This window comes from Alligator mississippiensis, chromosome 14 (genome assembly GCF_030867095.1).
Source record: "Alligator mississippiensis isolate rAllMis1 chromosome 14, rAllMis1, whole genome shotgun sequence".
NCBI lineage: Eukaryota > Metazoa > Chordata > Crocodylia > Alligatoridae > Alligator > Alligator mississippiensis.
This window is the reverse complement of record NC_081837.1, coordinates 41602978-41627599: the sequence shown is the minus strand read 5'-3', so window position 1 is coordinate 41627599 and position 24622 is coordinate 41602978. Positions and strand designations below refer to the sequence as shown.

At 52.4% G+C, this 24622-nt stretch overlaps 1 protein-coding gene across 3 annotated transcripts in view; it reads right to left on the bottom strand.

The window, feature by feature from the left end:
• The window catches only part of IKBKE (inhibitor of nuclear factor kappa B kinase subunit epsilon), a 31968-nt gene extending 7834 nt beyond the window's left edge, over positions 1-24134 (bottom strand). The window contains exons 1-16 of one of the 3 annotated variants that reach the window (XM_059717152.1): positions 22999-24134; positions 14951-15066; positions 12973-13113; positions 12245-12374; positions 11700-11881; positions 10932-11092; positions 9554-9664; positions 8056-8235; positions 7212-7408; positions 6753-6817; positions 6564-6655; positions 5725-5826; positions 3520-3595; positions 3270-3382; positions 1571-1647; positions 248-287 (exon numbers count right to left, since the gene is read on the bottom strand). In XM_059717152.1, coding sequence (XP_059573135.1) covers positions 248-287; positions 1571-1647; positions 3270-3382; positions 3520-3595; positions 5725-5826; positions 6564-6655; positions 6753-6817; positions 7212-7408; positions 8056-8235; positions 9554-9664; positions 10932-11092; positions 11700-11881; positions 12245-12374; positions 12973-13113; positions 14951-15037 — 1754 coding nt within the window. In that variant the 5' untranslated portion in view covers positions 15038-15066; positions 22999-24134. Of the gene's footprint in view, positions 1-247; positions 288-1570; positions 1648-3269; positions 3383-3519; positions 3596-5724; positions 5827-6563; positions 6656-6752; positions 6818-7211; positions 7409-8055; positions 8236-9553; positions 9665-10931; positions 11093-11699; positions 11882-12244; positions 12375-12972; positions 13114-14950; positions 15067-15557; positions 17120-17154; positions 21344-22998 lie in introns of those variants that run through there. The other 2 variants (XM_059717151.1, XM_019477248.2) reach the window with 2 other exon arrangements.
• Positions 24135-24622: the final 488 nt, after the last annotated feature.

Below are 24622 nucleotides of genomic sequence, written 5' to 3'. Positions count from 1 at the left end.
ACCTCAACACATTCACACTGGGGCTCCTTGCGCCTTCCCGTCTGTAACCTAAAGACAGCTACTGTGAAAGAGCCTGGATTGATAACCCGATTGACATGGAAATCATTTACAGGCCAGACACTCATACCACCGATAAAGAGCATTTAAAATCCCTCTTGGATGCAAACAGAAATGCCAAACATCCAGCCAGCCTCTCAACCACAAGCAGGTGTTTGAGACGCTGGAAACAAGGGGGCTATTTACTTACTTATCCAGTTTGTGTATTTGTTCATCATTATAGGCCAGCCCTAGGAAAAAAAAATGCATGTACATTGGTAACTTGCCAGGAAAATGTATCCGGAGCTTCTTCACTCACGGGCTGACAAATGGAAGCAATAAAGACGCCCAGCTATATCACAGCACCGTAAGGGATCAGTCAGGAAGAATGATACAGCTGGGATTTTCCAACAGAGCTCAAGTCAGTAGGAGTGAGATGCCTAATTCCCTGAGACCCCTTTAAAAAGCCCAGCTATCCTGCCACCATATGGACAGCAGTAACACACAGAAGATCAGCTATCAGACATAGTCCTCACTCACCAGCAAGAACAAATCACAGGCTGGCTCCATTTTCCTTCAGCACTCTGACTTTCCAAACACTAGGCCTGTATCATTTAAGAAAGAGGCAGCATGGCATAGAAGAGGGCACCTAAAATGGGGAGCTGAAAATCTGTAAGCTTTAATCTGTGCCCCAAGAGCGACCAACTGCACAGTACAGTGCAGACATGCCTTGACCTAGCTCTAAACAAGAAGCAGGATGCATTAGCCTAAGTGGAGCGCCGTGCTAACGTGGCTGCACTGGTCTAGAATCCAAGCTCGCTCTTTTAGAGGTCTCCCAGGTATGTCTGCACAGCATTGCACTGTGCTAGTAGATGCAGCTCTGTGCGTCTACACTAAGGCTACCACCTCTGTGTCAGTTAAGGGCACGGTATTTTTCCCCCCTTAATACCATTATGCCAGCAAACTGATGTGAAGATTAACGTCTCACCTTTGCCTGCAAAATGGAAATTGCATCCTTTACCTTCCTCACAGGGTTGAGGAGGATTAGACCTGCACGAATCAAGGCAAAGTGCTGTATAAATGGTGCAGTCTAGTCTGCATAGATTTGCCCCGGCGTCAGCCAGGGAGGAGACAAGAACCTAAGTACTGGGTCAGACCCAGGACCATCTAGCCCAGTACGCTGTGCCCAACAGTAGCAGGAGTGGATGCTTTAAGGGAGAGCACTGAACTGGGTGCATCTAAAATGATCTGTCCACTGTCAGACCCTCCCTGGCATCCACCATCATTGGTTTAGCACCCCTGACTGTTGTTCTCTTCTATAGCTACTAATGAATGTAGAGACATCCCCTTAGTGTAGACAGACAGAGCTGCTAAGAACTGAATCCAGTCGGTGCATCTTCCAGGTAAATCCGCCGAGGAAGAGCGGCTCATGGTCTTGCTTTGCACTGGATGGACATGCTGCTTTTCTGTTATTTCGCTGTGCGGCTGCCCCAGAGCCGTGTGAAATGTGATATTGCAAACATGAGCTACTTACGCATGCACGCCCTGGCCTTCTTGAACTGCTTGTGTATGAGCTGCATCTTCTCAAGGCAGCACTCCATCTGCCGGATGCTGTGGAGTCAAGGTGGGAAGCTGGGCATGAGGCACATTGGGATGGAAAGCAAGTGTCCAGTTAAACCCCACTGCAAAAGAGGGGCGAAGCCTGCAGAAACCTATTTCTCTGACGCTGGAAAGGTGGTGTGGCCTACGAGACAGCGCTAGGCTGGGACTTATCGGTCCTGTATTTCCTTCCCAGCTCTGCCACTGCTAGGGCTGATTACCTTGGTCAAGTCACTTGTCTTATCCACATTTCAGCTTTCCCAGTTGTAAAAAAGGGGTATGGATATGACCCCCCATCCCTTTTGTAAGGCACTTGGAGATCTACAGATCCCAGGTGCTAGGGACCACTCCCACTTCAGCAGGGCTCAGTGACCCGCAATGGGCGCCTGAGTAGAAAACCTCAAACTGAGTCATGAAGCAATAGATATTTAGGGCCTCGTGTCCAAGAAAACAGCTTGGTTGTCAAACCTCCCCAGAGACCTGCTCCAGCGGCCTCACTGCCACCCACACAGCCCCCACAGTCTCCTGCTGACCTCATTGCTACCTACAGCCTTGCTCCTTTTTAGGTCTGGCCTTCTGCCCAGTCCTCCCCCGCCGCCGCCTGGGTGCTATAGCTGTTAATTCATTTGCTTGGAGTAGCTTCCTTTGCTCCATGCACCTCAGAGCTGCTTTCCTCCCAACCTCTACCTTTCACTTATTATTGGATTCACCCGCCAAGAACTGTGTGACACTTCCCGTGACAGAAGCTCTACAAAAACTAAGCTGCAGTGTAAGCTAGTCTCAGAATAAACAGCAAGTACCTGGAAACACACAGGCTTCTGGGTGCAATCTCTTCTGATGGCTCCACCTCCTCGAGAAAAACTCAGGCCCTGGCTTTATGAATACCAGAAGACAGTCCCTAGTGCTCTATAATCCAATGAACTGGCAGCCTCAATGCAAGCATTAGGTAATAAAGATAAAGCATCCTTATGATCAAGTGCCACCAGAGAGCCTGGTAGCTGACTGTCCAAATACAACCTACTGCTCTATCACTTAGATGCAAGCTTCTGCTGGAAGTCGAGATTGAATTGTTCTCACAGCAGAAAGAGAAACTTGTTCCATATAAGCACATCTGGCAATAAGTCAGCCCATCAGCAAGAGAAGCAAGGTTAAAAGGCAGCACAGACCAGTGGGTAGGGCTGGGGGCTGGGAGTCCACAAGTCCTGGGATCTAATCTCGGTTCTGTCACCAACTCCTTTCCCCCTTTAGGGAGCGGGGGGAGAACCGGTGAGGAATGCAAAAGCCCTGCTGAGAGATGTGGTGGTAGTTTTTAACGTTTTAACGCCCCCGACACAAGTCTAAGGGATGACACTTTGGTAAAGTGCCGAGATGCTCACAAAAGGAAATGCTGAAGTGCTGTGATCAGAACTACTGATCGCACCACGATTAATATGAATTACTTCGCGCTTAAGTGCAAAGTAGCGGCATGCTGACAGCCTACCATAATGGTATATACAGTAAACCACCAACGTTAATCTGCACAAATGCAAATGCCTGTCATGTACTGTAGCTATAGCTGTCCATTTGTGTGCGTCTATGCAAACAGATGACTATGAAAATGTTACGACACTGAAAAAAAAGCTTATGCCACAAACCTTCTATCTTCTTGTGCCTGCTGCCGGTGATTTACCAGCTCAGATAAAATATCACCCAATGTCCCTTGATATTCAGAGATGCTGTGAGAGTACCTACAGAGGTCTTCAGTGACCTAGAGGATGAAGTGGGGAAGAGGGGAAAAGGGTCCAGGTCAGGTACCGCCATCGAAATCACAGAAGGTACCAACCCCATCCCCAGAGTGCTCTCAGCCCTGCCATCCAAGGCCCAAAACTGGATCTTTGTACTCACCATTTGCAGCCTTGCTTTCACCTCAGCCAGGTCCTTCAGCTCTGGGTTCCCATTGCTTCCAGATACAGCGTCATACCTGTTAGAGGTGGGAAACCAAAGCTCATTAAAGAAGGGTGTGGATTCAGAGAGGCAAATATCATCTGGGCAAAGGAAAACCATGCTGTTAGGCTGGAAGCTTCAAAGGCACCTGGGAGACCGAGACATACAACTCCTACTGAAATTAATTGGAATCGTGCATCTGAACCACCCCTAGCAGCTTTGAAAATATGAGCCTTGCAGCAATTCAAAGAATAATTTAAAAAAAAATACAATGATTTTTCACTAAATAGATGGTAGAACAAAGAGACAAGAACAAAATGACTGAGGGTGGGTTTTAGATTTCACTGGAGCGGCAGCAACAGTAATGGAGGCATTTGGTAGTTATTAGGATCACACAAGACTTCTCTGTAATTTGGTCTCTGATGAATGTTCCATTAATGGAGCCTCTTAAATGGAAATAAAAGACACTTCAATATGAATAGTGTGGTCAGGCTGGATGCATTGCTCAGTGGAAATGCACCGTAATGGGCTACAATCCTATAGTTAGAGATGGCAGAAACCCATTAAATCATCCCGGTCCAACCCTCACAGCCAATGCAGAAGAGCTCCTCACAAGAGACTCCCCAGGGCTTTGCACAGTCTGGTTCTAAAAGACGGGGGCTCTGGGATCCCACCCACCCGCTTGGGAAGAGCCCGCCCTGGTCCGACAGGCCTCACCCTGGGGATTACACTAATGGTAATGGCAGTGCTTATTTTGTTGATAATGAAGGTGAAGGCTTCTCTTTTCCACGTGCACCAAGACAGAGACTGCGGCACTGGTTTCTGCTTTCTCTCTCTGACTTCATGTCTGTGGCTAAGATACGTTAGCTGTACCCTGTAATATTCAGTCTGGAAGATCCCAGAGCAGCAGCCAGGCAGCAGGAACTGCAGGCTCGTATGAAACTGGAGACGAAGAATTAAAAATTGAAGCAAAAGGATGGAAAAAATGAACAAACTACCGCCCAGTTCGCTCCTTCCTGCCCACCCTCTATGGACAAGGAAAACCTTTCTGCTTTCCAGCTCTGGGTCTCCCTTCCACTGCGCCTCCGTATTCTGGGGTATGGTGGCTACAAGCAACTAGCAGAAGCTGACAAGAACCACCTGCACGAAGCAAGACCATAGTCACCCACTTAGGGAATATAATTATGCAGTCTAGTGGCAGAGCTGGGTATATAACCCCCATCACCTGCTTCCCAGGCAATGAAATCTCTGTCATAAGAGACCACTTCCAAAGGCTGCCTCGCAGAACGACTGGATCCAGTCCTCTGTGGACTGCCAGGCACATTGCCAGCCAGCAGCAGCAGTGTTGGTGATCTCAGCACAGAGGACCAGGATCAAATGAGCCAGGGACTGAATCACTCGGAGCATCTGAGAGGAAGGCACGTTAGCCAGGGGCTGCAGTGGTACGATTGCACTGTTTACTGTCTCCACCATGCTCGTTCTGGGTATAATAAAAGATCTCGCGCTCTTCAAGGCTGGCAGCTGAGTTCCCTGCTCAGCATGCCCTGGGGTCTTGTGCTTTGACCCCATCCCTCCCTCTTCATTTGTTTGTCCAATGGGCCATTTGTTGCGGTCTTGGCAGGGCCTGCTCACCCTCCTAGGGTTTAGAGAGGCTGGTACCTTCCACCCAGACCTGCTGCACCATCGAGACGCCCCCAACAAATCACTCCCACGCATGGGAGCAGTGTCTCTCTCAGTACAAAAGGTGGAAAATTAATGACAGAAGAGTCATAAGAGAGCGCAGCTTTTGGGTCAATACATTAATAAGGGGTCACAGGAGAGACTCCCCACTCCAGGGCCTGGGGGCTTCCAGCTGAGTTTTATAAAAGCCCTTTAAAAATGCCTGAAAAGCACAAATCCCAGCAACCTCCAGCGGCACTTGTGTTCTGAAGACCCCAAGATGCTCTCTCAAATTCCCACCCCTAATTCCTAATACACTGACAACCACAACAACCACTCTGCGAGCTCCCCTGGCAAAGACCGGATCTGCAAAGAGAAATGGTGTGAACTCCTCGCCCACCGTGTCACCTTGCGTAGCTCAGAGCAAGGCTTGCACATAGGCACGCTCTGGACAAGGGCCTGTGCTCTTCATTGCCACAAAACCGACAGCAGTAAAGCAACACTTACACCATCAGGGTCTTCTCGTTGGTATGCTGCAAGCAGGTCAGCATCAAAACGGCTGTTTCCTTCCTCTCCAGAAACTTTGAGCACTCAGATTTGAGGCTCTCACTGCCAAGAGACAGAATTCGGGGTTGGGCAGCTTTTCCTTTAGCAGCCTCCTCTCCTCCACATTTTCTACAGAGCTAGTCTGTGTAATGCATTTGAACTTCCCTCTGACCAATCTACCGTGTCAAACGTATGCCTGATGGTTTCCTTTCACTGTTCATGAAAACCAGGGGTGGAAAGTGCTTGTTAGAGCATAGTTCTCATCGACCTGACGCTGAGGCCTGGTGTGCTGTATATACCTATAGGGAGAGTCAGTCCCTCCCCAGATAGCTGAAAGCCCAAATAGGCATGATCTTACACCAGCACTTTAACACTGGGATATTCATTAGCATGCCCAGAAGCGAACTGAGAACTTTTGACCCGACAGGAACCGGCCGTGAGAACACAGCGCCTGAGATGCCATTTGAAATGCCACTGGAATAAAGCTCTGTAGGTAAAAGTATTCAGGTGGGTCTAACCCTCGCCCCACCCCTGCCCCCACCCTCAGTCCCTACAGCTGAAAGAAGAGCTTTAATTGCTTTCTGTTCAACATGTAACATTACACACACACTTGACTGATGGTGCAAAGCCTTGGTGCCTACACAGCGGCTCTGCAGGGCTTGGAACGTGTCTGGAGTATCCTGCTGGTTGCATGCATTCAAGTGCTGCTGTTCTCAAATATAAGAGGTTACTACACAAAGGCAAAAGAAACCAAATGGCTCCCACTGCCCTTCACAGACTGCCAGTAGGTACGCACTTACATCACACAGTGGAGCCCCCTCAGGATAAACTCTTGACATTTCAGAAGCGACCGGGCTATCCTCAGCGTCTGGTGAACTGCACCGAGGACACCCTGGAATGCAAAAAAGCCCCCGACACTGAGCGCTCGGGAGCTCGTGCGCGCCACGTCCAACCCCTCTGTCTGCCCAAAGCAGGAGCCCCACACGTACCTTTGCTATGCTGCAGTCAGCTATGACATCAACCTTCGGGACAAACTTTGGGAAGCCGTGTGCCGCTGAAAGCAGAGACGGTGCTTAGGTCTTCGTGGCTAGATTGACCATGTCACCAACAGCCACAGCCACATTCGCTTTATTAGCAGAAACGTTCGCTTGCCGTTTTAGTTCAGTGAATCAACACTGACATCTTGTGCTCACTTTGGTGAAGCACGGGCACTGCACCCGCCCCTGCCCAGCCACAAAAGGCCCCTTCCTCTCTACTGATTTTTGCTCTAATCATCTGCACCACCGCAGCGAGGATCCAAAAGAAACACTCACAGCCTCCGTCTAATGGGCACGCGTTGAAAGCATGAACATACACGTGACATACGCGAGTCGGAAAATTAGCTCTCAAAAACTCAGCTGGCTGCCCAGGAAATGCAAGGGTACATCCTAAAAGCTAACTGTACTCACGATCTCTGTATCTCACGCCTATGGGATCCTCTGTTTCAGTGCTCAGCAAAGTCAGAGGGCTATTTTGCGTGGTCCTGGAGAAATTTTGGGCTTGGAGGTTGGGTTCCAAGTCATATGGGTAACCTTCAAAAAAGTATTCTTGATGGTGAGGGGCTGTATTTGTTTGCCTGAAGACAGCATCTAAAAATATGTTTGTACTGAGACAAAAAAAAAAAAAAGAGGAAGGGAAATGAGATGAGGTCATCAGCACCCAAGATCTTTTCAGCCCCCCTAAATCCTAATCTTAGCCATTCACCAAGGGAAATTCAGCTGAGGTCCAGCAGCTGCTTTCTAGGAGCATGCAGCATTGTTAGGTCACCTTCATATATTTGCTCATATTCCCACTGCCCCAGCACAGCCTGGTGCCTTTCACCTCAAAGCATTGTGGGGCCGACGCAGGACCCAGGGAAATCAGTAGCAGCGTTTCCGTTGACCTCACCAGGGTTGGCTCATGCCCAGTATAAACCGAACACACACCCTAGAATTGCTTCCTCCTCTGTTGAAATGCAGCCGCCACTGGAGAGGGCGGTAGTAGAGCAGGGGACAGCACTGAAAAACTACTTCCAGATAACATGAGTCCACAAAGAGAGCCTGGCTTGGATGCGTGGGCCTCGAACACCACCCTTGTTTTCCACAGAGGCTTTCCAGCAGGTTTGGCCAAGGTGCATAGCGAACAGGGATCTGTCCTTCAAGTCCCTGCAACAAGCCTCTAAGGGAAACTCTGGGCTGGGCTGCAGGACGTTGGGGCTCCATTCCCAGATCTTCCCCTGACCAGGCCTTCCCTGCAGGATGACGGGGCCCTTACGTGTTGTGGGAGTGGATGAAGACCCGGTGCATGGTGGCTTGTGACAAGGAGAAGACATCGAACACTATCCTCTGCAGGATGTCGCTGGTTTCTGCGAAAAACTGATCGAAGCCCCAGCATTTTTCCTGATCCACTTCCAGGATGTTGGCCAGGATCGGGACAAGCTGGCTTTTCAGCCCCCTAAAAGGGCAGGAAAGATGAACAAGGTAGATTTACCTGTGTGAACAGACACGTATGTGTTGAAGGCAGGCAGCAAGAGTCAGTAAAAGGACCCTGGACTGGAGACCTGGGGTCTATTCCCCAGCTCTGCCACTGATGTCCCTGTGACCTTGGGCAAATCATTTCCCCTTCCCTGCCCAGTTTGCCCACCTGTCAAACGCAGATGACGCTACAACCCGCTCTTCGGAAAAGGTTTTGACATATGCAGATGGTGTGTACCATGCCCCGCCAGGGGCCTGATCCCTTCCAGCCAGGGTACAAGGAAGCTGAATCCAGACTTGTAAGAACAAGTTGTTCAATTCTGCAACATTTGCTCTACACTTTCTGACACAGCTGAAAAGTTTCCCCAAGATGAGCCTGCCACAATCTGTAGCTCGTGCTCTGTCATGAGGGATTCACTCAGTGTGCTCACCACAGCCCCAGACATTGGTCATCCCACATCCATGGGCTTGTCACACGCATGTCCCCACGTGCTCCGTTACCGTTTGGACTCTGCAAACGAATGAAACCCAGAACCCAGAGAGCTGGTTTTCCCTAATCTCCACTCTGAAAGGCTTGAGATTAAACAGAGTCACCGATCAGGCTCACAGGCAGGAAGAGGGAGACTGAATATAAACCTCTTCGGTATCCTTGAAGCCTCACCTTATAGCATTGGAAATGGATGGGAGGGAAGGGTTCTGCACCAGGTTAAGCAAACAGCCAGGACTCAAAACCACCGATAGCCAAGTGGTTAGGGCACATCCCTTCCCCCCAAGAATTGAGACATTTTTCCTAACAGATAAAACTTGCTTTGGGTGAATCAACTGAGGAAAAAAAAAATGTCTCGTAAGAAAATTCCCAACCAGTCTAACCACTCCGGGTGCTCAACGCTGGGACATGCTCAAATTTAGATCAAGGCACAGAAGGGAAGATGCACTGGGGAAGTTATGCTACCCAAGACCAACTACACTCCCCCAGGGACAGCTTGGAGAGCTCTCTCAGCGCACATACTTATTTCATGTCTTATTTGTGGTAGTTTAATTTCATTCTTCCCTCTGAAAGGCACTATGAAAGGAGCAAGACCAGGGGAAAGGTGTGGGTAGCATACCTACACCCCCTTGAACTGGGTATCTTGAAAGCAGGCCATAATCAGATGCTTTTCTCTGATACAAGACAGAATTTATGTGCCTAAGTCACTGGCTGGTTTGATCTTATATATCAAGAACAGGAGGGGCTCTTAGAAAGGAGAGGCTACACCTCTTCCCACTGGAGCCCTGACTCCATCTCCTCAAATACTCACGCAGAGAGTCGGCACGTGACAGGCAGCTCGTAACCCCACTCGATGGGCCCGTTCTCCTGCCTCTGGACACCTGAGATTGCTCCAGAAGGTTTCTGGGTTGTTATTTTATACCTATCAAAAACAAAATTACATTTATCTTCGTTTGCGCAAATGGGCCACCTTGTGCATTCCTGTTGCCCGGCTCGGCAACTGCAATGGTTAACGCCCGGGGGCAGAGCCAGGGTGTAGCATGCATCAGCGGAGGAGAAAGCCAGACTTTCCAGGGAGGAATTTCCATCTAGAGAACCAGACTTGCAATCAAAAACAAAGAGACGCCCACATCATGCATGGACAACCAAGCCGATTAGCACAAGCAAGAGGCCGGGCATGCTAACGAGGCAGCTACAGTCCCACTCGCATGGACCTGTCTGCATCTGCAACTTGGCACTACAAATTTGTCATCTGCTTTTGCAAGACGCGGTCCAGAACAACTGCCCCAAACAAGTGAAAACCCAATGAAAGGCAGCTGCTGAAAAGAAACCCACGCAAGGTTGCCATCAAAATACATGTGGGGGGAGGGAAGGAAAATAGTTAAAGAAACAGCATGAAAGTTTCGAGCTAAAAAACCCGGGCTCTGCCTTGTTGTTCGGTTGTTAAACCACAAAGCCACAGAGATGCCTTTCAAGGACAAAGGCCTCGTATAAGCAGAGGCAGATTGCTAATGGCAGCGCTGTTGCATTCCTCCACCAGATCCCGCTACGGGCTTACTCTACATGGGGCCCACTCAATACCAACGTGCTCCTTGACCAGGCGCCTCCGGAGGCCTAGGTGTCTGACCACCCAGTGCTATGGGGATATGGCAAAGATGGTCAATGGTGGGGACTGCCAAGAGAGAGAGCAGGTCCAGCAAAATCTTCAGCACCCAAAAATGTTGCACTCTGTTTGGTTCTGGGAGGCCTTAGCTTATAGCCTTAAGTTATAAATGAGCTAAGGTGAAAAATGCTGAACAGTCAATTCCAAATTGGTAACAGCAGCACAGCGCAGGGTGTGTAGCTAAAAATGGCAGGCCTGTGCCACAGGTATCGGCAGGTATCCAAGGCCAAAACAAAACCAGGACTAGGAAAAAGATTCACGGACTGGGAGGCGCTGGCAGAGCTGCGAGGTGTCCTCAGGGCAGGAGACGCGGCAGAACCGGAGCGAGGTGCGCAGGCACAGCACCACATTAGCAGGTAAGCCGCAGGTGAGGATGGGGGGCGTTGTTAGAGTTGCACTAAACGCACAAGCTGGCTCCCGAGCACTTGTCCACGCCACGCTCCTCAAGTTGAGGCACAACTACATTTACCCCAGGCAGGAGGCAGAAAGCCCCCTCGGGCACCGCCCTCTCAACAGATCGACCTACATGATTTCTTTGTTTCTGCGAGGTCCTCCGAAAGGGATGAAGGGGAGGCTGCCTGCAGCAGCGTGGTAAAAGGTCACCCCGATACTCCACAGATCTACAGTCACCCCATAAGCCTTTTGCTGGGGTTTTCTCAGAACTGCTCGTTCATACATGTCTGGATGCTAGCGGGATGAAGCAGAGGAAAGGCAGCATAAGTGAATCCACTTTGATCAACAACGGGGGCCAAGGTTTCAGAACTGGCTAGTAACAATGGGTGTCCTACCCAAGGGGTCAAAAAGGGCCCTGTCTTTCACAGCATGCTGAGAATGGGGCCCTTTTCCATTGGGATCCAAGAATTTGAGGCACCATAAATCACTCTCCGCTTTTGAAACCCTTGGCTACAGAAAGTGAACCAGGAAAGGAATTTCTGCAATCAAAATACAGGGAGACAGAGAGGGGGCCCACGATTCGGCATGGATGGAGCACTGCACTGGGCCTCAAGGGCCTGGATTCTCTTCCCCCCGCTCCCGTAGACCTGGCAGGTTGTGGAGACTGAGCTGCTGCTCCTCTGTGCTTATCTCCCTGTCAGCAATGCTGGTCTCCCCTGGGAAGCCTCCCGATATCCAAGGATGGAAAGTGCTGCATGGAAGCGAGGTGCCGTGATTGTTTTACATGCCAAAGACAACATCAGCCAGTGCTCCTACTGCTCTAACTCACTTATGTTACCAGGAACAACGCTTCCTTCCCACATGCCTTCTCATTCCCCTCCCGGTGTCCGGTCAGACTCACAAGATACTCTTCTGTTCCATAGACAGACACAAACTTCTCGTCGTCGTCCAGCTCCCGAGCAGCCCCAAAGTCCGTGAGCTTGTAGACACTCTGCCCATCTTCCCCCATCAGCCGCATGATGTTTCCCGGCTTGATGTCCCTGTGGACGATGCCATTCTCCCGCAGGTGGTTCATGCCGGCCACTACGAACGCAACAGGGAGACTAAGCTTTTGTCTACTATGTGATCAGCTTCTCCGAGGTGGCGCAAACTAGAAACTGGGGAGTGCAAAGACTCTTGGCTCGGCGTTCAGGCACGGTGAGGCCAAGTGCCTTGTCAAAATTCAAGCATCTCTGCGGAGGAGTGCAGGGTGATGCTGCTGACAGGGTCAGCCCAACAACAGCTCTTGTGCAGCACACCCAACTACCTCTGAACTGGCAGACCGAGGCTTTCAGGCCAGGGCGTGAAAGCACTGCCCATTCGTAACCCCATAAGTTAATTTTTCCAAGTGCAAAGTTATTGCTTTTTCCTGTTGGCGATGCCCGAGCTAACAGCTCCGAGACTCACCGACACAGTTCAGCACGATGAGGAACTCGGCCTCAGACAAGCCAAAGGCGTTTTCTGGATCTTCCAACATATTCAGCAAGCTCCCGCTCGAGCAGTACTCCATCACCAGCACCTTCTGCTTGCTGCTTCCCTGCGTTTGGGGACAGAGGCAAGAGAGAAGAGCCGTCAGCAGGATCCTATGGCAGCAACCCACTGTGTAAGAGTTCTTGCGTGGGCAGCCGTGCCCCACACCCCTCCCAGTCACTGGGGTCCCTTCCTTGTCCGTCATGTCTACTGGGCTCTTCCCATCAGATGGAACGGACAGCCCACATTGGGGCACATGGGCTGGAAAAGTAGCTCTAACGCCTACATTGGACACAACATAATGCATCACAACTCTGAAAAAGGGATCTGTTGAGCGGGCTAATCTAGCCTCATTCACTGGGAGAGGGAAGCAGCAGAGCCAATGGTTGCAGCACCAGGATAGCAGCCAGGACACATGGGTCCTATTCCTCGCTGCACTGCTCAGCTGGTCTCTGGGCTTTAGTGAGCCACTTCAGCGCTTTAAGCCTGTTTCCCAGTCTGCACCGCCCCTCCTAGGTTGCATGGGTGCCAGTTGCAAGGGGTCTTGGGATGAAACAGCGGGGAGAAGCGGCAACGAGACGACTTATTCAGCGTGAGCTGGCCCAGGCCAGTGCCAGGTGCTGCAAAGCCACGTCGCTCCCATTTAGGTGTGAGGACACACTTACGGCCTCTTCAATTGCGAACAGTTTGACGATGTTCTTATGATTTAATTTCCTCAGCACCTCGAACTCTCTCAGCTGAACCTCTTGGGGTCTCATGTAGCTGGCATTATTGAAGACTTTCACAGCAACCAGCTCTCCCGATTTCTGGCCATGAAAAATGGGAGTGAGTGTCTGCCCAGACCATGGTGAGTACGCCACCATCCTCCCTTCCCCTGGCCCTTGCTCCTGGGCAGAGCCACGCAGCCTGGCAGTCACCCCAGCGGGCTTGCAAACCTCCAGGAAAATGAGTCCAGAGGAGGAGAGGGGAGATTGAGACCTGGCGCCCAGGGCGAGTCAAGCATCCCTCTGTGCCCTCCTGAAAACATTCCCCTCCAGGATCCAGCGCTTCCCCATGGCCCAGTTACTGCCCACTGGGCTCATACCCCTGCCCTTGTACCTGCCTGGTGCCCTCATCCCTTTGCTCGGTGAGGGTTAGTTTGCCCCAGTTCTGAAAGCAAACAACGCAGATGATATTTTTGCTCCCTTTACAGACTACATCCACTCCATAACTTACTCTCCAACTATTTTTTTTTTTAAATACATTTTTCATGTCCCAAGCCAAATCAGCCCAATCAAGTCCAAATCCGTGAGTCAGTCCAGAAATGTATGTGGCCCTGCAACTGGCAAACATCTTCCACTCCTACCAGGGGCTTCAGATATTCCCAAAGTCTTTTGGCAGGCATCCTACGTGCAGGCCCAACCCCGGAGGCTCAAGGTTCGGATGCCCCCAAGTTTCACCTGCCCTCAGCCATACGGCCACAGAAGCAAGTTAGGAAGGAGCCTCCCATTTCCATAAAGTCCCAGCACCTTGGCAGATACTAAACCAGGCCAGATGAACAGTTATCCCTGGGAATGTTTAAAGAAAAACTGCCTTCACAGACCCAGATACATGGCGTTTCCCCTGCCAGGTAAGTGTTCATGTACAGCGGGGCCTGCATTCTCCGGCGGTGAAGCCTGGGCAGCGTTCAGCACAAGCAGAGGTAAAAGGCACCATTAGGGATGCATTTACTCAAAGCTGGAAAGGAATTGCTAGCTAGGTCCAATTGTGTCACCCCCTTTCCATCCCCCCCTCACTTTCCCCATGAGACTTAGCGGTTTCTAAATCAACACAGAAACCGAGTCTCCTTTCTAAGGCCCGGTTCTGAGCAGGGCCAACTCAAACCTTCAAAGAGCAGAGAAACCGATAATTGTCCCAGTGGGATAACATCACACAACACGCGGCGTATGCGTGCAACGTGCAAATTACTGTGGGGAGGTTTCAAAAGCACTCAGCAGGCACCAACTCCTCCCCACCGAGGTCGGGGGGAGTTTAGACTCGGAGCAGAAATCTGCCACGGCATTTAGAAAACCCCGACCCATAACCCCAAGTCTTGGAAGGCCTGGCCAAGGCAGCGTGGAAAGGGAAAATGGCCTGGATCAGATAAACAGCAGCTGCCCTCGATGATCCTGCAGCCGGTATTCCCAGGTTGAGAAAGGCTGCTCATTGCAAGTGCAGCGCAGGGGCTGTAAAGCGATGATCTACAGTGCGAATGCAGAACTATCTGCATAGTCTTGGTCGCTGGCCCTTGAGACCTGAAGAGATGGCCGCAACAGGGCCCCAGACCAAGAGAAGTGAAACCTAGGACAGTTTGAGCAGAGCTGAGATCAGGAAGGCAGCTGAGGGCAGCGTGTCGGACGAGCTGGCAGCTCGTAGTGAATTGGGGCGAGGAATCCTAGCACTTGGGGATCCACGGGTGTCGAAGCAGAACTGGAGTCGGGAGGCTTGGCAGCTGAGAGAGCAGAGCCAAGCAAGAAGGTGAGAGGTGCCCTGGCCACATCACCGAGGGCGAACAGGACAGCTCGACCGGCTGGCGGGGACCTGAGTGAGGAGGGCGCCTGTGCCAACCTGCTACGGAGAGGAGAACCGCGGCTCCCCCAGCCCAGCACCTCCCCGCAGCCTCACCTTGTTGCGTGCTTTGTACACGCAGGCCGTAGCCCCTTGGCCCAAGACATCGTCCGTGTACCAGAGATAGTTCGGCGTGCTCTGCATTTCCACCGGGACGGCAGGCTGCCTCCGAGCTGTGGAGCAGAGAGGAGAAAGCGAGTCTCGCTGGGAGGAAAAGGGAGGTTTTCACATGTGCCCCAAACATCATAGCTCTTGTTTCCTTCTCTCCTAAACCAGCCACAGGCTCAGAGGGGCAGCCTGGATCCAGAGAGAAACCTCCCCCCAGCTCACAGCACTGAGCTCAGGCCCGTTCCCACAAGACGCCTTCACACATGCACAGGACGTGTGGATGTCACCGCCTGGCTAGGAAGCGTGACCTTGGGATTTAATGTCGGGGCCGGTCCCGCGGAAGAGAACTGACCCAGCGAGATCTGACCGTACCCGGCAGAGGGCAGCAGCCCCCCGACGAAGCAAGTCACTTAACCCATCCGATCCAGCCAGCACTGCTATCCAGCTCGCTGCTGCCACTATCAGCTGTCCTTGCTATCGGCTGATGTTGGCCCTTATCTTCCCTGCTCTGCTGCGCCTCGATAAAGCTCAGGAAAAAGTCAGCCTATTAACATACCTCCAAAAGCAGCCAAAAAGCCTCCTCCCTGCGATCAGCATGAGAAGGAAGGGCACAGACGGATGGGAGGATATTGGGAAGCTGGACTCTCACCCCTGAGCCATGCAAGGAAATAAAACCTGCTGGGTAAAGAGAGGCCCCTCCTACCACCCAGGGGCTTACAGGATTGCAAAACCAGCCCTGCGAACCAACAAATGAAAGTCAGCTCTGGCTTGGAGAGGAAGCGCTCAGCTTCCTGCCCGCAAAGAAAAAAAAATTCCCGGTTTCAGCTATCGTGGCTCAGCAGTCCAACGGGCCCGGCCCAGCTCCTTTCAGCAGCAGTGGTGGGCTCTGGAGATGGGGAAACCCCCACGCGCATGTGATTCGGGTCTGAGAAGCAAATGTCACGGTGGGAAGCCTCACGTGGCACTGGTGGGTGCGAACGGGGGCAGGAGCGAGCGTGCCTCCGGCAGACGGAGGCCAGGGGACCAAATCCAACCTGGGATCCAGAGGCAGGCTTTGCACTTGGCCCCATCGCTGCAACAAGATGAGTTCCCACCTGGTCGGGTGGGCCGTGGGAGCAGCATGTTCAGCCCCTACCGCTTCAGAGGGGGATATGCCCTGCCTGGCTCATCACGTCCAGCTGGAAGTTGCAGAAGCAACTACATTTCAGCAATAAGCCAAGCCCAGCTCCCTACCCTCCTGGCTGGTGGCCAGCACCCATTCACCAGTAAAGCTGTGCACAGGCTGCTCCCATGGCTGTTCCTCCACCACGGGCCTACAGCCACAACGAGCCACTATGCAAATGAACCTGCAGTGCTCGTCCTTGCCTCTGGGACTCGAGTTATTATCGCTTAAACCGCAAGAGCCCCAGATCCGGCAGGCTCTGCTTAGTCGTCCGTGGATACGTGGCAGCGTCACACATGACTGCTAGGGAACCTGTGCAAAGATGCTCGGCGTGGGTGCAACAGGGATGCTAGCAGGCCATGCGAAAGCAAGCCAAGGAAGCGGGGTGGAGGCTGGCGGTCCAGCAGTACTATCAGGACAGCGCTCTTCCTGGTGCCAGCACTGAAACTCTAGCCGTCGACCCAAATCCTGCCTCGTTCGTGGGAGGCTCGGCCCACCAATTCCAGCGGCTCCCTGCAGCGCCCAGAAAAGGAAGAGGACATTGCTGAGCCATTCCTCACGCCAGCAGGCCTGCGCGTCTCTTGTGTGCCCTGGCATTATTCTCGCTAAAACCAGAACCCCAAACCAGGATGGGTGGTTCGAAAGCAGAAATCAGGAAAGTCAGCGTGAGCCTGCCCTGGGGCCGGTCGCGTTCACCCCATCTAGCAAACGCTTCCTGCGGCAGCTGCGAGCAGCACATCCTTTCTGTGTGTCACAGCCCTCCCTTCGCTCGCACGCCGTACGACATGAACGTGGGTACATGCGTGCACACGTACAGACACACACACACACACACAAAGTGACTAAGGATGGTCCTGTATCCCCATATCAGGGTTTTCCAGACCCACTGGAGCAACCGCACAGGCTCCAAAAGGAGGAGCAGACCTTGGCTTTCACGCTAGCTCTTTGCATCTCTGAGACAGGGTCCAGACGGTGAAAAATTCCCACCCACCTGAAGACAGCAGCTGGCTCAGAAGCAAGGTGGGCAGTGAAAATCCTTAACCGTGCAGCCTGCCAGCCTCGGTCCCGCAACGCAGCCTGGTCCCAGGGATCTCCAAGCACGGGCCAGGACAGAACAAAGTTCGGGGTGAGACTTTCCGTCTGTTCAGACTTCCTGCTTTCTTTTTCTCTTAAAGGGACACTGCCCCTTTTTCCTCTAGTCTGAACACCCTGCGCGCATCCCCACGTGAACCCTTCATGACGCGCAATGCAAACCATTGTTTGCTGCGGGGGTGGATTTGCATAAAAAGGACCAAATCTTGTCCTCGTGGTCCCCTCCACCCATCCCACTGAAAAGAAGTCAGCATCTAAGACAGCGTGTTAGCATTTGAGTGCACACTGCACGCCCCCAAAACATCTCAGGGAGTTACTAAACTGAGGACAAATACTGCTCCCCTGCTCTTCACCACTTAGTAATATAAAACCCCATCAAGACAGAGCTGCACAAGAGGAAGGAAGGGGAGCTTACCAGCTACTGGAGTCCTTCGACACGCAGCATCCTCAGGCACACACTCCCAGTGCCAAAGGCTCAGGCCCACGGGGAGACGGACGGTGGATACGGACTATAACTCAAAGGAGAACTAGCGATGTTATTTCCTTACAGCGTTCCCGAGGGCGCTGCTGTACAGAGAGGCCCAGAGGAAGGTTCATTTTGCAGACCAGGAAGAAGGGACCCTGGGTTGAGTTCTCAGTTTTGCACGAATGGACGCCCCCTCGGGTCAGCGGGGAACTCCCTCGGGTTGCTCTGGGCGTCAGGTTCCCACCTGTGCCGGGGAAACGATAGCGCCTTTGCTTTATATATTGAGAGCGTAAGCTCTCTGGGCCACGGACGGGCTGTCGCTGTGCACATGTGCAGCACCTACCACGGGGGCTTTCTGGGCAGTGCTGAAAACCAAGCCACAGACGGAGCATCCGACACACGGTCCTTCAAGAATTACCAGAGTTGTGCCCAAAACCACTCCGCTTATATTCGGAACGGCCCCCAAAACACGCTCCTGCCCCTCTCTCCAGCTAAACAACCTTCAGAAATGATCTGCTCCGCTGCTCATGTGATCTCTACCTGCTACAAGGCCATCAGCAGGTCCAGCCACGTTCAACTAAAGCCCCTACCCTGATTTTCCCAGGCAGGTTTCATTCACCCCACTCCCCTGGAGACTCCCCATGAACAGTGCACACTGGATGGGCTGGTTCTCCAGAGACAAAGATCTTGGATTCGAGCGGTTTACCTGGGACATTCAGACCCCTCGCGACGAGGAAAACTTTCCCCTTTGTTTCTGATCTCATGCCCCCTGCTCTGAGTTTATGGGCAAACAACAGTTAACGACAAGGAAGATGCCTCCTCCGGTAAGAAGTCTGAAGGGAAATTCCAAACTCAATACCTGGCAATTTTCTCATGCAACCCTGCCCACGGCAACGTGATGCAGACAAAACCAAGGCGTAACGCTTCACGCACTCGCCGACACACGCGTGACGAGCCCCAGGACCCATTTCAGGTTTGCAAACTGGTGCTTCTGCACTCAGCATCCAGGGATAAAGTCACATTTACATTGCTAAATTGTATGAGGATTGCAAAAGACTGGGAAGAACGGAGGAAAGCTATTGCTAACCTCAAAGGTGCCCTGACTGTCGGTGCAGCCTTGGCACTGACTGACATGGCTAAATGCACATTTCTGTGCTCGAAGCCTATCTCTAACCAACACAGAGGGCTGTATGCAGCACTGGGGGAAAGCCTCGCACAACAGCGCTCCACCATACAGCAACAACATCCGTCTCGACCAGCACGTAAGCACCAGCGCTGACACCCTGTCTCGTCCTTTAACCGCTGGATCGACCTTTTGCCATCTTGTGGGATCCCCAAACCTACTGGTCAAGGAGCACAACCCCTGACCATGTGCCATGGCCAGGGTCTGACTGCTCCAAGGACTGACGTGTGGGCCTGGAAATCCATGCCAACGGTCACGTGATCCTCAATCAAGGAGAGAAGCCAGAACAATCTCCCTTAACGAGAGACTTCAAACCCATGTGGGTTTTGAGTTAAATGTGAGATAACAGATGTAAAAATGGATCTGTTGAAATGCAGGGTGGGGGAAGAAAAGAGTGGGCAAGATAAAAAGGAAAGCAGCAAGAACAAAAGGCAGCTAATGTCAGGTCAGGATGAGCCCTTTTTCTGCGTAAGCACAGCTCCCCAAAGTCACGGCCGGCAGAGGCATAACTGCTCCTGGAACCGACTACTTTTCCAGTCCCAAACCCTACAAAGTTCAAGGAAACTACAATTCAGGGTAGAGACTTCCTCTTAATCCATTTGTACAGCACCTAGCACCAGAAAGCTCTGCCCCAGGTCAGAGCTCCTGAGCACACAATAAGGCAAATGAGCAGCCGTGTCCGGATCCGGTTCAGACTTTTATGCATATTCCTACGGGATGAATCCAGGTCCTTCAAGCTGTGGGAAGGCTCCATCCTGCGTCTTTGCCCTCGCTCTGCCTTTCATTTTTGGGAAGCAGGACGCGTTTGGTAACATCTTGTATCAGACCAATTAGAGAGTCGGTCGAAATGCAATTAAAAAGGGAAATTACCAAATAACTCCTGTCGCTGGCCTCGCCCTGGACTGTCGCAGCTCCAACAATGCTACAGCATGACTTTGCCCTTCAAAACAATCATTTCTTTCCTGGGAGGAGGAAAAGCCCTGCTCAACTCTGGGAGGAGGAAAGGAAGGAAACACACCTCGCTGTGGGACCAACGCTGACCATCTGGAAACAGGAGACCGGGGGGACAGACTTGCAATAGAGGGGCGAAAAGCCTGTCTTGAGCATAAGGCACCCATTTCACAGCTTCCAGTTTGGCAGGACGAGGTGTCTCATGCTACCAAGACTGCACCTCTGACAAAATTCATGCTCCACAAGATGGCAACACCGTCCCAAAAATCAAGGCAGAAGGAAAGCCAGCGCTGTCCTGCTGCCGTCAACCTCCCAACCCAGGCTCCGAGGGGCAGGGCAGCCCGACAGCTGTAGTGCCCTTCCTCTCGGACACAATAAAAGCCAGGAGCAGGTGATGGAAATGAAGCCACTTTAGGTGTGACATCCGCTCCTGGGTAGGGACCAGGCTGCACCTCCGCTCCCACCCAAAGCCCGATTTGGATGGCAGCATCAGATGTCTAGATCTCTGACCGGGGGCAAATCTCATACCAAGAGGACAACAAGGCCCAGTAGCAGGCAGGAGGCGACAGTGGGCTGTGAAATAGCCACGGGGACCCAGGGCCTGGGCTTCCCTCTGCTATTGCAGCTTCCATGAAATGCAAGCACGACAAGGCTGCTTTTCCTACCACCTGGACAGGACCTCAGCTACTCGCCCCAACAGCTTGCCCCTCTGCCTAACCATGCAGTTGGAGTGCTGCTAGGAAGCTCTCACCCGCAATTTCCATCTGGAAAGCACCTTAACAGAAAGAATCAAGCCTCACCTCACTCCCAAGGAGCACGTCCTTTTCTTTTTTTGTTTTAATAGATGAAGGAACCGAGTCCTGTTCTCAAGCCACAGAACCATCACGGCAAAGAGAAAGCAAATCCCCTTCGCAGGGGCACGCAGGCTCTGTAGAAAAGGGGTGCTGTGCTATTACGATGCATGCAGGCACACACACACAGGCGTGCAGGGCTAGAAACAGCCAAGATTTCTAATCAATGCTTCCTGGTGACCTTGGCTATAAATCAAGAGAGACAGTGTGGGCTGGGGGGCGGGCAGGGAAGCCATACAAGATGGAAAAAGTGTCAAGCCCATTTGAAGGGGTGATGCTGCCGTGCCGCTGTCACAAAGAGGGGGGGTTGGCTTTAGCACGCTGCCTCCGGCACAGACACGAGGCCGGATTCTGGTAGCGGCTTAGTCCATCAACAATCCCATCCCGTTGTTTTCGGTGAAATATTTGTAACGGGACAGCCCGCTCAGCAGGATTTGCTCAGGAGGGAAACTTCAGCAGCAACAAGCTCGATGCAGGGTGCGGGGCAGGTCTTGCTGCTGGGGCTGCGCTGCGCACACCTCCAACGACAGTGTAGACGGACCCGGCACGCAGCGATGCTACGTAGCACCCAGGCGCGACATCGGCCCTGCAGCTCTTGGCGGCCTGTGTCACTTCAATAGCCACTCGCAGGTTCCCAGCTTGGAAACCCCCGCCCCCGCCTCTCCCAGGAGCTCCGACAGCCTTTTACTTGTAATTTACCAATTCATTTATTTTTCAGTCAAAAAAATAAATCAAAGCGCTGGGGGGATTCGACCCCCTTGTTGCCCGAGTTGGAATAAATGATCTGATTAAAAGGATTTAGGATATTACAGCCTCCGAGTCAATGTCGTCGGCCGGCAACAGCTAATGGAAAATCAAAAATCATTTTTTATCTGTGTATCCGTTACCTCTCGGCTTCCCATTACACGCTCAGACACCAACGCCGGGCACCACCTGAGCCCCCTGGAAATCGATGGAGGCTAATTGAAGATTCATAAAAGTGAAAGGGATGTTCCATCCAATCGGCCTGTTGATTTATTGAAGAGGACTTTAAGGGTAAGGAGCCTGATTACCTTAAAAGCCTCAGCTCGCGGTAGGGAGTCAGATCCTGTCGGGAGTGCAGAGTCCCCGGGTCCCAGCACGGCTTGGCTATGGCTTTGGAAGGCGCGCTACTTCCCGGCCTCTCACAGAGGAATGACAGGACTGGATTTAAACAGGATGTCGCTAGCTCGCTTGAAGGGCTGGAGATCTTCTAGACACTTGTGGGCCTAATCCCATCCACCGACATCGACGGTTCAGCATCAGGTTCTGCATTATTATGTGCAGTCTTCGCTAGAGACGCCGTTACCTGCACTACTTAAATTCTCATCTGTATTCCCCGAGCACCTGCAATCCCCAGACAAAACCAGGGTCGCACGGTGCTAGGCCCAGCTCCGCTGCAGGATCCATGCCCACGTCTGGGAGCAAAGCGGGGCAGGGGCCATGACTTTCACCGCTCCTTTAGTACCCGAGTAAGCCTAAGACGCTTGGCAGAGAAAAGTCACCCTCCCCGCACATTGCTGCCGTCAAATGGTGGGACATTTTATCACGCATGCGGTTGAGGGTCATCTTAGGGGTTACTTGCAACCATCGGTGCACACTTGCAAACACAAAGCTGATTTTTAAGCAGATGGAGTCCTGTTACACAAAAAGCAGCCAGGCTAAAGCAGAAGCACAAAAGTCGGAGAGAAATGCATCTCCCAGGTCACCCTAGCAGGATCCCTGTGGAGCTTAGCAAGGATGTTCCTAACTGCATGTTCCCCACTCGTTTTCCTTGGGGGCAGTGGGGGAGCGTCCCTTGGGGTTGAGCATCACGTTGGTGTAGTGGTGAGTGCAGCACCGGAGGCAAGACCATAACCTTGGCTGGAAGGAAGTGGCTTTGGCATTTGCTGCCTCCCAAGTCCCAGGCTGCCCCGAGTTGACCCTAGTGCGAACATGAATGAATCCTGGTAGCAGTAGATGCTTGGGGCCGGCTTCCTCCCAGCCGCCTTACCCCACTTGCAGGAAGGCCCTCATGGGACAGAGAGCAGGAGGGATGGAGCCTCCATCCACCTGCTCTGGGGAAGGGCGAGCAGGCAGATTACCAGCCTCATTGACCCCTGTGCCCCGTACCCATAAACCAGGTGCCCCAGGAAGAAAAAAGATCCACAGACGGCTCTTCTTACTCCTCTTGCCCCACAGCGGGCACACGGCCCCAGTCAGTGCATAGCCCCCCGCAGCACTGCCTCGGTCACCCACGAGACCCTCCATCCCAGCATCCTGCAGGTCTCTTACCTCGTCATTAAGCCAGGCACCGCTCTCCCCCAGCTCAGCACGAGTCTCCTTGCCCGTGGCAGAGGAAAGGCAGCATGTCCAACACCAGCAAAGCAGCCGGGTGTTCTCTCTGCAGCAGAGACTGGAGATACAAAAGCATCAGACATCCCGACCCACTTGCAGCCTGGCCCGCTGTGGGCGTCCAGCTCAGTTTATGGCAGGTCCACTGAGACTGTTGTGATCTGGGAGGCTAATTCAATACAGGAATAAAAATTCCCGGCATTTTGGCTACCCTGCCCATACAGCGATTGCATTAGAGGCAGGCGTGATGTGTGACAACACCACATCAACTAGGTGCACGCAGGGTCTCGCTGGGCAGCAGGTCCACCTCCTGCTCACCTCGGTTGTGCCAGGGCCCTGAGATTCCCTCCCCGCCGGCCCTGGCAAGCAGCGAGTGTGGGCATGGTTAGCTGCACTGCACAGGCTGCCAGCCCTGCACAAAACCGTCTGATTAAACATCAAACACCCCTGTTCTCCCACACTAACCCCGACTGTAAATAATTAACTCTCTGGAACCTAAACAAAGAGCTCGTTTAACCCCTAATTACAAAAACCTGGAGGTGGTTTCCCCAGCCCCTGAATGAGAAATGTTGGAAAAAAAAATAAGATGGGGGTAAGCAGCCCATAATACAGATGACTGAGCTCTCCTCCGCGCGGGGGCTGGGACCCTTCTTCTCCATGCAAACACAAGAGAGATTAAGCGTTTTTCAATCAGGCGGTTGCATGAGTTCACGCTCCATCACGTCCTGCTGCAACTGGACAGGTGTGTCTAATCCAGACTGGATGGGAGCTGGAAAAGTATGGAAAATGTTAGCAGCCCGACTGTCCATTAACAAATCAAATGCCTAATGCCTTCCCACGTGGAGTTTGGGCCAGCAGAGCTAGGAAACAGCTCCTGGGAGGGCCACACGTGGGAGGCAGTCTCCGTGGCTTAGCGGGAGCGAGGCTGGAAATGCTCCAGCTCCCTGGAACAGGCTCTGGTTGCGGGGGAGTGAATGCAGTGCCTCGTCTTTGCAAGATGGGCACGTTGAAGCCCAGCTCTTTGGCTGGACGTGCCATGCCGATTTAAGCCTCCCAATTCCATGTTGATGGGTGACCTTCCAAAGCCTGGCCACCCTTCCTAGCAGCACGTATCAATTAGCATCCCCTTGCCGATCCATTGCATCCAAAAGTCCCACAAACCAACGTTCATGCATGGACACACGCACCCCACCCGCCCACGGGAGGCAAGGGGATGCTACCATCACTGTGCTCTAGGTGGGCAAGCGAGACACAGCAAGGCTGAACGACTTGCTCCAGATCACACAATGATCATGGCAGGATTGGAAACCGAGCCACGGCCCGTGACGCCAAGACCAGCACTTTAACGAGGGAGGCATCCTTCCCCCTGTGGCAACTCTCTGCTTTGAGGGCTTGGTGGACAGCCTCTAGTACATGGACTGAAGATGCATGCCAAATAGACAAGGGTCCAACTCAACATCCTGCAGGCCTTTGGCATTTGAGGACAAGGGACAAAACAATGGATTTGGGACAAGAAGTTCACTCAGAAGCAGGCAGGACTAAGCCAGAAGGCCTGAAGGAAGCA